General features: G+C 45.8%; 1 protein-coding gene across 2 annotated transcripts in view; it reads left to right on the top strand.

Moving 5' to 3' along the window:
- Positions 1 to 13328, top strand: part of LOC148039000 (xanthine dehydrogenase 1-like) — a 79087-nt gene extending 65759 nt beyond the window's left edge. The window contains exons 9-14 of one of the 2 annotated variants that reach the window (XM_087674863.1): positions 600 to 821; positions 11482 to 11643; positions 11784 to 11918; positions 12017 to 12253; positions 12357 to 12530; positions 12675 to 13328. In XM_087674863.1, the coding sequence (XP_087530989.1) occupies positions 600 to 821; positions 11482 to 11643; positions 11784 to 11918; positions 12017 to 12253; positions 12357 to 12530; positions 12675 to 12917 (1173 nt within the window). In that variant the 3' untranslated portion in view covers positions 12918 to 13328. Of the gene's footprint in view, positions 1 to 599; positions 822 to 11481; positions 11705 to 11783; positions 11919 to 12016; positions 12254 to 12356; positions 12531 to 12674 lie in introns of those variants that run through there. The other variant, XM_087674865.1, reaches the window with a different exon arrangement.
- Positions 13329 to 14430: the final 1102 nt, after the last annotated feature.

Below are 14430 nucleotides of genomic sequence, written 5' to 3'. Positions count from 1 at the left end.
TCACAATGGCAACCCATCCTCCAGCCTAGTCTTAGATCATTTGACATTTAGCAACAACCTTAGATTCCCCTGAGCTAGGAATACATCATACTTGGGTCCACACCATAATTCATAAACAGTCCTGTCAAATCTAAGACTGTGTCTTTGGCTAACTTGAGAAACTTGGGCAGTCTTTTGATATTGAAAATGAGCCACATGATTCTGGATTCAAAATCATATACCGCCAATTCAATGATCTCTCAAATAAACCAACTTCTCTGGTCACAACTTGGAGATTTGCAACAAAATTTGTCATAACTTGTTAGAATAAGAGACTTAAAGCTAGCAACGAAAGGTTTTCTTTGTTGTTCTTTACCTTGAGTGAAAAGGGTGAAGTAATTCTTAGTTTTATAATGATTTGAAGTGAAAATTCTTTCGTGAGCTCAATATACTTTTTCTACATTGGACTACTTGGTCCTAAATGCAATCTTAGTTTCTATTTGTTTTTTGGCTTTAAAAATGTTTAGATTATCCCTAAACTCTATTTCTGGTATAATATTATCAGATCATTCTCAATATGGTAACCTGTTTGATGGACAAATGATTACCTTACTTTTCAGGAGCTGAATTTTCAAAGGGAAGGCTATGAACTGCATTATGGTCAATGTATTGAGCATAGCACACTTGAGCGTGTTTGGTGTGAATTGAAAGAGTCTTGCACGTTTGAAAGGAGAAAAGCCGATGTTGAAAGGTACAACAAAGAACATCGTTGGAGAAAACGTGGAGTGGCAATGGTTCCAACAAAGTTTGGCATTTCATTCACAACCAAGTTTTTGAATCAGGTCTCTCTCTTTCTTGTTATCACCTTCAAGTGCACTGTTTAAAGCCAACACTCAGTTATCCCTGTTTCTATTGTTCACATCCACAATCACATACTCCCTCAGTCCCTAACGCCATATTGATGGTTGACGAGCTTTTCCAATCTTGTTTTGGGGAGATCCTGTTGTTTTTAGATACTTCCAGAAAGTTGATTATATTCTTATTTACCTAACCTTAATCTTTTACAGTTGAAACCAATCAAATTTTTATATCACATTCCAGGATTATATACTTTTCTGGAATGTACACAAATTTCCTGTGTTGAAAGATTGATACTCTCTTTGTAAGTAAAGCTTGCTTTGTATTCTTTTTCTATGTGACAGTTTTTGGACACTCTACAAGAGAAAATCAGTTCCAAATGACCATAAACAGGTAGGGTTATTAAAAGTGGAGTTTGGAAAAATAGAAGAATCCATTTATTACTAAAATTATGCAAATGACTTTTAATGAATCCCCTGATAAGGGTAAGAGATTAAAAAACATGCAGTTGCAGATTGGCATGCCATCAAGCAGCTGAGCCTCAAAACTTTAGCTTGCCTTATTCTGGATACATCCATGAGAGACCTCATGGGATGACTTTGGGCGCTTCTTACTGCTGCAGTTGGTTGTATCAGTCCCATGCTCATTTTGTGTTTCCATATCACCAGATGTAACAGATTATCAGTTTTTATTTCTCCCATCTATTTTGTTTTCTACTACCTAGATGTTTTGTTCAACCATGTTTTCTTTACTCTACTTGGCAAACATGATAGTTCCTTAAGTGTTTGATCTATTGATTTTTGTCTCATAGGCCAATTTGGCCTCTAGGATCTTGTAGCCAATTTGGCCTCTAGGATCAGAGCAGACATACTGAGGTTAGATGCAGAGAAGACTTGGATCCGAACCCCCTCCTCCCATGGCATGAGGATGGCACACTACCAGACCCACTTCCTTCAGGTATTTGAAGATGATTTCATTACCCAACCCACTTACATGGATACACAGCTGCCTCATGGATTGCGCACAGTTATTGGTCAGATCTGCACCTCATCCCACCACCTAAGGATTGAGACAAGTAGATGGGAGGGAAAACAGAAGAGGAACATATACCCACTATGCAACAGAGTCAGAGACAAAGGAACACTACATCTGCCAATGCATGGTATATTATGATATAAGGGGCAGAAAACAGTGTCTGTTTCAAGAAGGTTTTTGACCCTTGAGATGAATCAATGCAGTTTGAGGATCAGAGATGCTTGGGTTTCTTTCTCGTGGAGCTTCAGAGGCGCAGAGCAGCTACTCTACGGAGTAGGAGGCCCCCATAGCTCGGTTTACATAGACCAAGAGCACTCACTAACATTTTCATTGCTACACAACCGAGTATGGCACATACCACCACTACTGCCACACAGCCTACAGGAGTACATCATTGGACCTCATCTTCTGTAGGTGTCCGTTTGGATAGAGCAGTGGCACTCAGCTGGTCTAGGCACCCACGTTCACCCGGCTAGACATCCACACTACAAACAAATTAGAGCCATCATTGAGTACCACAAGAGATAGATGCCGAGACGCCTCAGCCATGCAAAGATATATCTCCTTAAAGGATAGACATCTCATTGATGGAGAGTTTCTTTTTCTACTTTTACTTTTGACATGTTTTCTTTTTATAGGACACTATTTCATTTTTCAGTCTTATAGGCATGTTTTTCATCCTTTCTCATTCCAAATGAGAAACACACCATCATTGTATGTATTGCTTTGGTCTCATAGGCCACATTGGCCTTTTACAGACATTAATATACTCTCTCTCTCTCTCTCTCTCTCTCTCTCTCTCTCATATTAGATATCGCCCTAATATGACGTGAGTGTAGCCTTGCTTTGGTACCATTGATAGAGAGATTGGATGTGAACTGTGCATGTAGTGATCGTTAGAAGCATGAGGGACCTGGCGTGATGTCAAACCTGTCATGATGGACCTGTCATGATATCAGACTTTTTGTGAGGTAGTATCTCTCTGACGTGAGGCAGATATCTCTTTGGCGTGAGGCAAACCTGTCGTGAGCAGGAATGTACCTGGCGTGAGGTAGACCTGTCGTGAGCAATGTACTGATGCAGAGATGTACTGAATGCATTGACACAGGAGCACTATATGCAGTAACGTACTGACATAGGAATGCCCTCCCTATTTCGAGAGTGACTGTTGCGCTGTGCACACTGATGTGAGTGTGCTCAGAAGCCTGACGTGCTGTGCCAACTGACGTGAATGCAGACTTGAGCAATGTACTGAGATTGCAGATGTACTCAGATTGATATGACATGAATGTACTCAGAATGACAGGAATGCAGACCTGGGTGAATGTATTGATGCACTGACTTGTGGACTAGGCAATGATGCATTGACTTTGATTTTGATCGTGTCCTGGAGTATGCAGTAATGCAGTGACTGGGGCTGCAACTTGTATTTCTACAGTGACTGTAAACAGTGCGAAGGCATTTGGGCTTGTAAAGATTATTGAGCTTGCAAAAAATTTAGTGAGGGGGTTAGGAAAACCCTGGAAATTTGCAGGAATCACAGACGTTGCTCTGATTTGACAGTACAAAGTACAAGCCAAGTGGCTTTGCACACAGTGTGTGAGAGATGTATATTGCACACAAATGTAAGCATCAAACCGTGGAAAATGAATATTTGGGAGACAAATCTGATCAAGAACTAACACAACTGTTCATGGAAGCAATGTTCAACACCCCTTCTAAGAACACACGGTACAAGACGTATGGCCATAGGGTCCGTGATTGGACTTTTTCCCCAGCATCTGACAGGCATGGAAAGACCTCATGCACCATGAATGAAAGGAAGTACAAAGAAATTCATCTCATGATTCGCTTTGAACTACGAATTATGAGACAGGAATTGGAAAAAGAAATATGAGAGTAGGCCAAAGCCGAACTAATAGTAAATTAGAAGGCAGAAATGCAAGACATGCAGATAAAGATTAAGAATGACTTAGAGGCACAAATGCTGCCCAAAATGCACACGCTGAAAACTGAAATGGAGAAAGTGGTAGATGCCTACAAATTTGAAATCTTAGAACTGAGGGAAGAATTGAATACATTTAAGAAAAAAGAAATGAATGTGCAAGAAGAACTAAAAAAAGAGAAAGAGGCACTAAAGGCATGTGAAAGGGAGGTTCACTCATGGACAGAAGTGGCAAAGACAACACAGAAGCAGATAGAAGAGGCCAGCCCATGGATTGAGGTAGTAAAAAAGAATAAGGGAACATGAGTGAACAAGATTGAAGTAATGAATGCTACTTTGGAAAAAGAGGCCAGGAGATGGGGGCTAGGGTTTTGCATGTACAGGTAGTAGGATGTAAGGAGAAGAGCAGCCCACAGGAAGATGCTAAGACACTTGCCGACAAAATTGGAGCTTCAGATGTACCTATAGTTAGTGCTTGGAGAGTGGGAAAAGAGGACCCTTAAGTCCCAAGCTCTAATTCTTCACTTTGGGGACAGAGAAAAAAAGGCCTTTCTTTCTAAGAGGAGAGCCCTCGAAGGTGAGAAGATTTATTTGGATGAGGACCTTACCCGAGCACAGATAGCACATCGCAAAGAACACATGCCCAAGGTATTGGAGGCTTGCAAAGAGGGAAAATGAGCTATTTATAGCAATGGACAAGTCATCATCACTGACAAAAGGACTTTATGACGGTATGAGGCCTATGAGACACTTTGGATGTCAATATGGAATTGTAATGGAGCCCTATGCTTGGATGTTAGTTACTTTGAAGATAGCTTCCGAAACATAGATATAGCAATGTACACAGAAATGCACCAATGTAAAGGTAGCGAAGTACCAGACGTACGGGGATACAGGTGGGAAAGTGCATTTCGTCTAACAGCTAGAAAACTAGGAAGTACTAGAGGTTCTGGAGGTGTGGCCATACTATACCGGGAAGACCTCAAAGGGATAGTGCAAGTAATGAAGAGAGATGATCATGCACAATACTTATGGATTAGGATACATGCAGGAAGACCATGGGATATATTCATTGCAATATGCTACTTTCCTCTCGCAAACTCTACCTACACCACACGGGATGGATCTCCCTTTGATATACTTTACGAGGATATCGTGAGATATGCTAGCACATTTGGGACATATTATTAGTAGGAGATTTCAATGCACGCACTCAAGATAGACAGAGTGGGCCTAAAAGGGTGTGAGGGCAGTGGAGAGGTAGGCCCTGTGTTGTAGTCGAACTATCCCCGCGACCTGTCTTACCTGTCACACCTAATTGCCCTGCACTGACCTGCAAAGCCGACTGTCTGCTTGTCAAGGTCTAATACTTGACCACGAAAATCCAAAAAAAAAAAACTAGTTGCTCCCTCTGTCTACAGCAATATGCCCCCCGGTATCACAGCAGCTAGCTTGGTAGATCCTTAGTAGTGACGCGCAATGGAAACCTCTGGTTAGATGCTGGTGCATTCTGTAAGTGCCTCCCCAGTCAAACACCTTGCGCGTCGTCCTTTCTGAGGAACAGCTCCTTTCCATCCGTGCCACAAAGTTGGAACTAAAAGAAACAACAATCTTTGGATAGGTCATAGGACACTCTCCATCCATGGCCCAGCTTCGGGATTGGCTTCACTCCATGCTACGCATTGGCACAGCGCAGATAGCAGAGGTAGTTCTCATGGGTCAAGGGATCTTCATGGTTCAGCTCACCTCCGCAGATGCAGCCCGTGAGCTAGTGGATAGCTTACCTTATGCCTCCATGAAGGGGGCCATCTATATGGTTCCCTGGTATAGTGGCTTCATAGTGGAGGAATTTGCACTCCACAACAGGTTTCCTAGATACCTAGTCACCCTTCTATTCCCCGGACTGGTGGTAGAGTATCGTCAGTTAGTGGAGGACTTTCGACGGCTTTTCGGCACAGTTCTTCCTCCCTCCTTCGCGGATGCAATGATAGCCGCAGGAGTCTTGGATGTACGGGTGGTTGTGAAAGAAACAAAGAACATACCTAAGTTTCTTAAGATTGAGGCAGGTAGACACTCTTTCAGGCAGTACGTTATTGTGACAGGGCAGCTTGGTCAGTGCTTGCGATGCCATGACTTTGGGCATCAAGCAGAAGATTGCACGCGTTTCGAAGCCAAGGCGGCTCAACCGGCAGACCTGCAGGTGGATGCTGTCAGACATAGCCACGGCAACAAAGAGCAGGAGGGCAGGCGATGGACCCCCGTTAAAGCACCCGCAGCAACCCCTTGCTCGTCTCACCTAGCAGGATCACATGCCTCCACCCCCACCACCCACTGAGGCATCACAGTCCACCCCACTCGAGATCCCCCCATGCCCGCCCCCTCCTTATGGATTGCCTCCTGACCCTATTCCACAGCCCCCCCTTCCGAGGCCACTCGCCCCCCCTCACACCCACCTCATGCTTATGATCACCCCACCATCCCTCACTCTTCCTCTTCCCCACCATCCCCGCCGCTGATCAGCCCCCTTGATCCTCTCACAGTTCATGTGTCCCCCTCCCCCCCCTCCCCCAACCCATTCCCTCCCTTTCCACAAGGGGTGACGAGCCTCACACGCCCATATCTTCTCCTCACCAGCAGCCCAAACCCCCCCTTCCTCCCCCTCCTCTACATAGCCACTAGCTTATTTGGCCTAGCCGCCCGTCACACTTTCCCTCGACAGGCGCAGTTGCCCGTGGTTCTATTTGAGAGTTACGGAGCACGGAGAGTTTCCACTACCTCTGGAGGTGGGGATCTTCGTGGTCTGCAAGTCAAGGAGCGCAAGGTCCATTTACTAGCACCACTGGATGGACCAAACTATGCTTTCTTCTTTCAGACCTCTCATTCAAGAGACTGGACGATGACACAAATAGAGGAGGAAGTGAGGGCCAGCCAGGTTGCATACCACATCTCCCAGGGGATGGGTGAAGGAGGGCTAGCACTCTGCTCCCAGGAGTGGCAAGGGTACATGATGGACATTAACTGGTGGGTTGGAGCCAAGGTCCCACATCTGAGCATTATTTTTCGAGCCCCTACCCAATGGAGATCATTGATGGATGTGATCGAGTGGCCCCTCGCACAGGCTGGCTGCTTCTACCAATGCACAGAGTCACACCTCTCAGCCTGGCTGATAGACGTCCTGGTGGTACCGCTTGGAGCATCTATCACCCCCATGGTCCACTCGAGAGCCACCATGGGGGAATGGAGTTCACCCTCCAGTCCTGCGGCCAAGCGCATTCACATGCCCCATAGCTCTTCTTCATCAGCAGCTTCCACACCGAACAGATGTTTGTTCGATCAGTCATAGGTTTCCCCATGAGTCTACACCTAGCATCCTAAAATGTGAATAGCCTCCACTACAATGGGGCACATGGTTCCAGGAAATTGATTGTTCAGTAGGAGCTGCAGCTTGCCCTTGCCGGACGGATCAACATCTTACTTCTTTAGGAGCACAAGCTCACCCCCTCCCAGGTCCATGGGGTAGGGAGGTACTTCCAGGCAGCTCACACACCTACTGCGAGTACTCCATCGGAACCCACGGCAAGAGTGGAGGCGTATGCACCTATATTGGCCTGAGCGTTACCACCTGTGTGCGAGACCATGGGATGATTGTGGCAAGGAGGGTTCTATGGATCAGACTAGATTTAGGGGACTCATGCCTTGGAGTCCTCAATGTCTATGCTCCTACTGAGGTTAGGGCACGCAGCAGGTTCTGGATGGAGATTGCAGCAAGACTTCCAGAGGTGGACTCTTGGATTGTTGGAGGAGACTTCAACAACTTGGAGGCCTTAGAGGATCAGCATGGCAGAGGTAGAGATTACTAGGGTATGGCAGGGGAGGAGCAGGAAGCATGGGAGGTCTTCCTCCTCGGAATAGGAGCTCGTGATGCTTGGCGGGACCTAGCTTTTCATAGGAGGGAGAGGTCGCTGGACTTCTCTTGGGGATACAGGCGGCTGGCAGAGATCTTTTGAAGCGGATGGACCAGTTCTATGTGGGAGAGTGGGGGTGCTCTCGAGGAGGCTAGGTAGGGCAGTTGGCTGGCACCACTTTGTCTTATCACTGCCCAGCTCTCCTCACACTTCATGCTCCCGCTTCATCCCTTTACACGCGATCCTATTGGATCCTTGACTCGATCTACAGGAGGGAGGAGGTGAGGAGGCAGATTGAATAGCTTTGGACTAGGGAGTGGGCCAGGGGGGGACCGGATCGCAGAGGAGGTTGCAAAGGTCTTAGCCGAGTCGAGCAGGATCTGCTAGGAGGCAGCCCTACAGGCCAGGCAATAGTGTTGGGAGGAGGAGAGAGCACTCCGGTGAGACCTAGCAGCCACTTAGAGACTACTCCAAGAGGCACCAGGGGATCCCACTCTCCACACGCAGGAGGTGCATGCATAGGCAGCCCTCGCCAATCTTGAGGATAAGTGCTATGAGTTCTCCTTCTGTACCTCAGCAGCCTTTTGGGCGTGGAAGGGAGACACGATGTGGAGGGAGTTTTTTCAGGTGCATCAGCCTCGCACCCTCAAGAGATCAGATTCGCAGCCTCCGTGATCAGTACGGAAGGATTCGCTCTAGCCCAGATGAGATGATGGAGATTGCCACGGACTTCTACAGACAGCTTTTTCAGTAGGAGATAGTCTCAGCCAAAGTACAACGTTGTAGACAGCAGGTCTGGGATTACATTTTATCCCTCGTCTCAGAGGAGATGGGACGCTCCCTCCTAGACCCCTTCACAGAGAAGGAGTTAATTGAGGCCTTCCATGCACAGGATGGGCAGAAATGCCCGGGAGAGGATGGACTTTCTAAGGCCTTCTTCACTACCTACTAGGAGGTGGTGAAGGACCCCCTACTATTGGCCTTTCAGGAGATTCTCAGCTCAGGACGGGTGCCAGGGAGTTTATTGGCAGGTCTTGTCAGTCTCCTCCCCAAAGGGGGAGACCGGTTGGAGCTATCCTAGTGGAGACTAATCACCTTGTTGTTAGTGGCCTATAAGGCACTGGCCAAGATGATTAGTAGTCAACTCCATTCCTTGCTTCCGGACATCATTCATGACATCCTAGACAATGTCTTCACTTTCTTCGAGGCGACCGAGTGGGCTCAACACAGTGGTCAGGGATTGGCTATACTCCTCTTGGATTTTGAGAAGGCCTATGACAAGGTTGACTGGGACTTCTTAGAGGGCACCATGGCAAGGTTGGGCTTCTCCCAGGCATGGATCTGTGGGGTTTTTGTACTTTACAGATCGGCCACTAGTAGGGTTCTCATAGGTGGCAGGAGGGGGGAGGAGTTTCGGCTAGAGAAATCTGTCCGGTAAGGCTACCCTCTTGCCCCATATCTGTTCTTACTCTTTGTGGAGGTGATGTCCTACTTCCTCCGCTCACGTGTGAGCGGGCTACGTGGCCTTGGACTTCTGGTGAGGGAGGAGATTGTGTTGTTGCACTTAGAGTATGCAGATGATACCGCTTTTTATGTAAAAGATAATGAGCTGATGTTGGAGAGAGTGAGACTAGCTCTGGAGGAATTTTGCACTACAGCTGGAGCGAAAATCAACTGGCGAAAGTCGGTTGGTTTTCTTACAGATCTGGACCCTAGCATGGAGTGGGGTGTCTACTTGGGGTTCAGATGGGTGAGCGCAGCCGTCCGATATCTAGGGTTCCAGGTGGGACTTGACATCACTCTTGCCCAGTAGTTTCTTCCAATTCTTGGCTCTATTAGGTGGAAGCTGACCTACTGGAGCACTGTCTGCCTTTCCTTAGCAAGCCGAGCCCTGGTGGTCAACTAGGTCCTCCTATAGCGACGGCTTGGTACATCGCCTCTTGTTGGTGCTTCTCCTTGTCTTGTGTGGTTCAGCTTGGCCGCTTAGCGCGGAATTTTCTTTGGGTTGGCTCAGACGGTTCCAGGGATTCCTGGGCCAAGGTGGCATGGGCGACCATCATCCAGCATTGGTCTGAGGGAGGGCTTGGGATCATCGACTCAGAGTTCCAGAGCCTGGCCCTTTTGGGCAAGCTAGTGGTCCGTGGTCTCACACCAGGTGGGCAAACGTGGAAGGTCCTTCTGCAAGAGGTTCTCCAAGAGTGCAGTGGCGGTGGTTGGAGGCCATTCTTGAGATGGATCTTCACGATTGCCCAGATCACGCCACCCAGATCTTCCTTCCTCTGCAGCTTACTTCGAGTGTGGCAAGGCCTTCGCAAGGCCCCAGTTCAGAGGCCCCCAGGATGCCAGGAGGAGATAGACCGCTAGCCACGGTGGTCTGGAACCCCCAGGTTAGAGATCGGGATGGAATACAGATTGGCGAGCACCCCCACATCCAGTGGACTGGCTGGGAGACTAGCCCTGCTTGTACTATCAGGACGCGGCGGGAGGTGTACAGGACGGCGGATCCAGACGTGTTGCAGCGGGCATCAAGTTGTCAAAGCAACGAGGAGTTGAGGTGAGGAGAAGGGAGATTGACTCAGTGATCCCTCAGGAATGGCTAGCCCCCCCAATCCGAGAGCCAGGGGAGCCTGGTGAGGTGTGGGCTGCTAGATTCTCACCGGCAGGTATACCCTTACAGGTGGCAGGTAGAGTGGGCGGTGCCCCCTACGGGACTTTCTTCACTGTGCAGGATGGGGGGCATTTGTTCTTGACAAAAGGCAGCAGAATGAGGAGATTGTTGTCCTTGGAGGAGGATTCGTGTGGTTGGACTCCAAGGGAAGACCTGGCGACTGGACCCTTATGTGCCCTGGGAGGAGTTTCGGGAGTGGCGCCTTTGGATATCATTTTAAATTATCTTTTTTTTTGGTACAATTCGAATGCATGCAAACCGTACGGTACCATACAAAATGAACGTACGTTACGGTACCATATGAAATGTAATGCAACCCTAAGGCCATCCCAACCAAGGCTTTTATCATTGGGTAACTACAATAAAACTCCCATAAACTCATCCTGATATATGTTTGCATCTAAGCTCTTCACTATATCAAGCAAAATTGAGCCTTAACCAAATCATTAGATATAGAGTGGGCTGCTGTCATTCTGTCTGAAATGTGTAACCACAACCCAAGTAAATCCATAAAATATATTAACTATACTTTCGCACAGTAGCCTAGTGATTTGTAAACATTTGATGGACAGAATTTTGCAGCTTTACTACATTTTCCCTCGCAAAAGAGGCATGCAATAGGTATTGCAAGACAAAAGATCATATCATTAAGGATTGTCCTAAACTGGCTGCAAAAGAGGCTAGTATGGTTGTTGCATATGCCTCTCCAATGTGTTGTCCCCATTTTACTCTCTCAATGCTACTCATTTAAATTTTTAACACCATGACCATATTTGCATTCAGGCCTCTTTGAATCTCATAGCATGTATGTGTTGGTAGTCCTACCAAAATCAATTCTACGTGTCACAGTGAGAATCAAGTCACAGATGCATTTAAAGAAGGCCCTACCATGCATATTCTACTTTCTTCCATTCCTAAAATGCTTAGGCATGCCTAGGCTTTTGGGAATTCCACTTTATACATGAGTCTATCAAAATTACATTTATATTCTCATTTCAGGCTTCTCATGAATCTGACTTGTTGTTTTTCTGTAGATCTAGTTACTGTTCATTGAACATTAATGATGTCTTAATTGTTGTCCTCTTTTACAGGCAGGAGCTTTGGTTCAAGTTTATACAGATGGGACAGTCTTAGTCACCCATGGAGGAGTTGAAATGGGCCAAGGTCTGCACACAAAAGTAGCTCAGATTGCTGCATCATCTTTTGGTATCTCCATGAATGCAGTGTTTATTTCTGAAACAAGCACTGATAAGGTGATCATTACTCTCAACCACTTCCACAAAAGTGTTTATTTCTGAAACAAGCACTGATAAGGTGATCATTACTCTCAACCACTTCCACAAAAGTGTTTAACGCTGCATTTATAAGAGATACTTTGGTGATTGGATTACAGGTTCCAAATGCTTCCCCAACAGCAGCATCAGCTAGTTCTGACATGTATGGAGCAGCAGTTTTAGATGCGTGTGAGCAAATTAAAGCACGCATGAAACCAATAGCAGATCAGAACTCGTTCTCAACATTTTCTGAGGTATAGGGCTGTGTGAAGTAGATCCAACTTCTTTTGTTTCTCATCTGCATGCATGTGAAACACAAAGTGCACCTAAACTATCGTCTGATGTCTCTCAGCTAGCCAATGCTTGCCACCTTGAGCGAGTAGATTTGTCTGCTCATGGATTTTATGCTACCCCCGATATCGGCTTTGATTGGACTAGTGGCAAAGGAAGACCTTTCAATTATTTCACATATGGAGCTGCCTTTTCCGAGGTTGAGGTTGATACCCTCACTGGAGACTTTCATTTACGAAGAGTGGACATCGTTATGGATCTCGGGATACCAGTAAACCCAGCCATTGATATTGGCCAGGTAAGTCAGTGGGAAGGTGTCCAATGTCTGCAAGCAAATTGGCTGCTCCATCAAGAATTCATCAACACACATTTTTGTGTTTACTCAAACCTTGGCTTTGCAGGTAGAAGGAGCGTTTGTGCAAGGACTTGGTTGGGTAGCCCTGGAAGAGGTCAAATGGGGTGATAAAAATCACATGTGGGTGAAGCCTGGCCATCTTTTTACACAAGGTCCTGGTACATACAAGCTGCCAACAGTAAATGATGTGCCAATTGAGTTCAATGTTTCACTGCTTAAGGTACTTTTCCCCTTGATGAATTTTTGATTGGTAGAATTCATAAGCTAATCAATCCCAGACCATTACCATACCAATCTCTATCATTTCACTTCTGATTGCCATAAACTCTTGGTTTTTAACACTTCCCTGAATGACTGATTGCAGGATGCTCCAAACATTAGGGCCATCCACTCGTCGAAGGCAGTGGGAGAACCCCCTCTGTTTCTTGCATCTGCAGCATTTTTTGCCATCAAGGATGCAATCATAGCTGCTAGAAAAGAGGATGGTTGTGATGGATATTTTCCTTTGGATAGCCCAGCAACACCGGAAAGGATTAGAATGGCATGCATTGATGAGTTCACTCGACCCTTTTCTGGGCCCAACTTCAGGGCAAAATTGAGTGTCTAGTGTTGAGGGAAAAAGAGATCATATCAATCTGGTCCTCATTCACTATAATTCTTGTACATTTTACGTATGATATACCTTGTACAGTTGAGTTGTTCAATATATTGGGAGAACTCATGCAGAATCATGTAATGGTTATGGTGATTAGTGTACCGCTGGCTGGCTGCTGTACAGGGTGAATACTGTATACAAAACTGAAAAAGGAAATCGTATTACAGGACGTATAATAGTGCTCTATACTTGGAAGCTTTGAGGGGATATTTTGTTCGTACCATGCATGTCATCAAATCCATCATAATGTTGTGAAAGTCACTCTCTATAGGCAATGCTCAAAGAACAATCCTTTATTTATTTCTACCGTCCATAATCATGTCAAAGTTGCTTTGTATATGCAAAGCATCTTTCATTTCTCTATTGTAGAGGTCTTTATTCTTGTTGATAAAATCACTCTTTGTTAAGTACGTGCATGAGACTTTATGTATTTTCTCCTTTCGCAAGGATGGATCTATTGTTTATCAACTGCAAAATCAGACTTACGAAGCAGCCATTCGGTATTATAGATCAGGACTGCCATTGCTGTATGAAAATCAGCCTCTACATTCTAGTCAACCCTCTGGTTGTAATATATCTCATGCTGAGAGACATCAAATAGAAAAAGAATATCTGCCTGCTCAGTGGAGTAACCTTCACGTGAAGAGCTCCAGTAGTGAGTCTGAGTCTAACAATGAGCAGAAACCTAAGAAGAGGACGAGGAGAGACTCTCAGAATGGGAAGGTAGCCAATGCTCCATCTTTGAAAGGAGAAAGCTCAAGCATATTCCTTAGCATCATTGATTGATGGATGAAGTGCAGAAATCTTCTTCATCTATTGACGGACTGATTGTGTTTTGAATTAATTATGGTGTGATTTGTGCAAGACTACTCATTGTATTAACTGGCTGTATAATGGGAGAGACAATAGTAGCTTCTGCCACAGACACAATAGCAAGAGAAGCATGTGAAACAAGTAGCTTCTTTTGCTCAACTGGAGATTTTTTTGCCAACATTGTCGCCTGGGGATATGACACAAGGTGAAGGATCTGGTTGAGGCAGCAATTGTGGCAAAGGAGTGTCAGCTCTAAAAATTACTTCTATTGTGATCAATCTAGTCATCATTAGAAAGTAACAGGTCCGCTTTTGGCACGACATAATGATGACAGCGCAACTCTGAAGAGTAGGGGATCTCTGGAAGCTCTAGTCAATGTGGCAGGCAGAACTGACTCATTTGGATGATGACATCTATTGTAAAGTCCTGGCACTGAAGAAGGATAGTTTGTTGGTCCTAAACTCAATGAGTTTGATGAGTGGATCAAAATGTGGTTCTAATCAAGTGTCTCACTGGAGAAGTGAGGATGTCAGTCCAGTGTATACAGATGTTGGTCATAGCTGGTCTATGGTGGCTAGGAAGGAGCCCATGAATATCCAAAATTTGAGATTTAGTTCTATGGTGCTCACAATATTAGAGTAGTAGCATGTCA

This window comes from Lygodium microphyllum, chromosome 3 (assembly GCF_053477565.2).
Source record: "Lygodium microphyllum isolate KBCC chromosome 3, Lygodium_microphyllum_v1.1.10, whole genome shotgun sequence".
In the NCBI taxonomy this organism is placed as follows: domain Eukaryota; kingdom Viridiplantae; phylum Streptophyta; class Polypodiopsida; order Schizaeales; family Lygodiaceae; genus Lygodium; species Lygodium microphyllum.
Note: the sequence above shows the minus strand (reverse complement) of the source record. Positions and strands in the feature narration are given on the sequence as shown.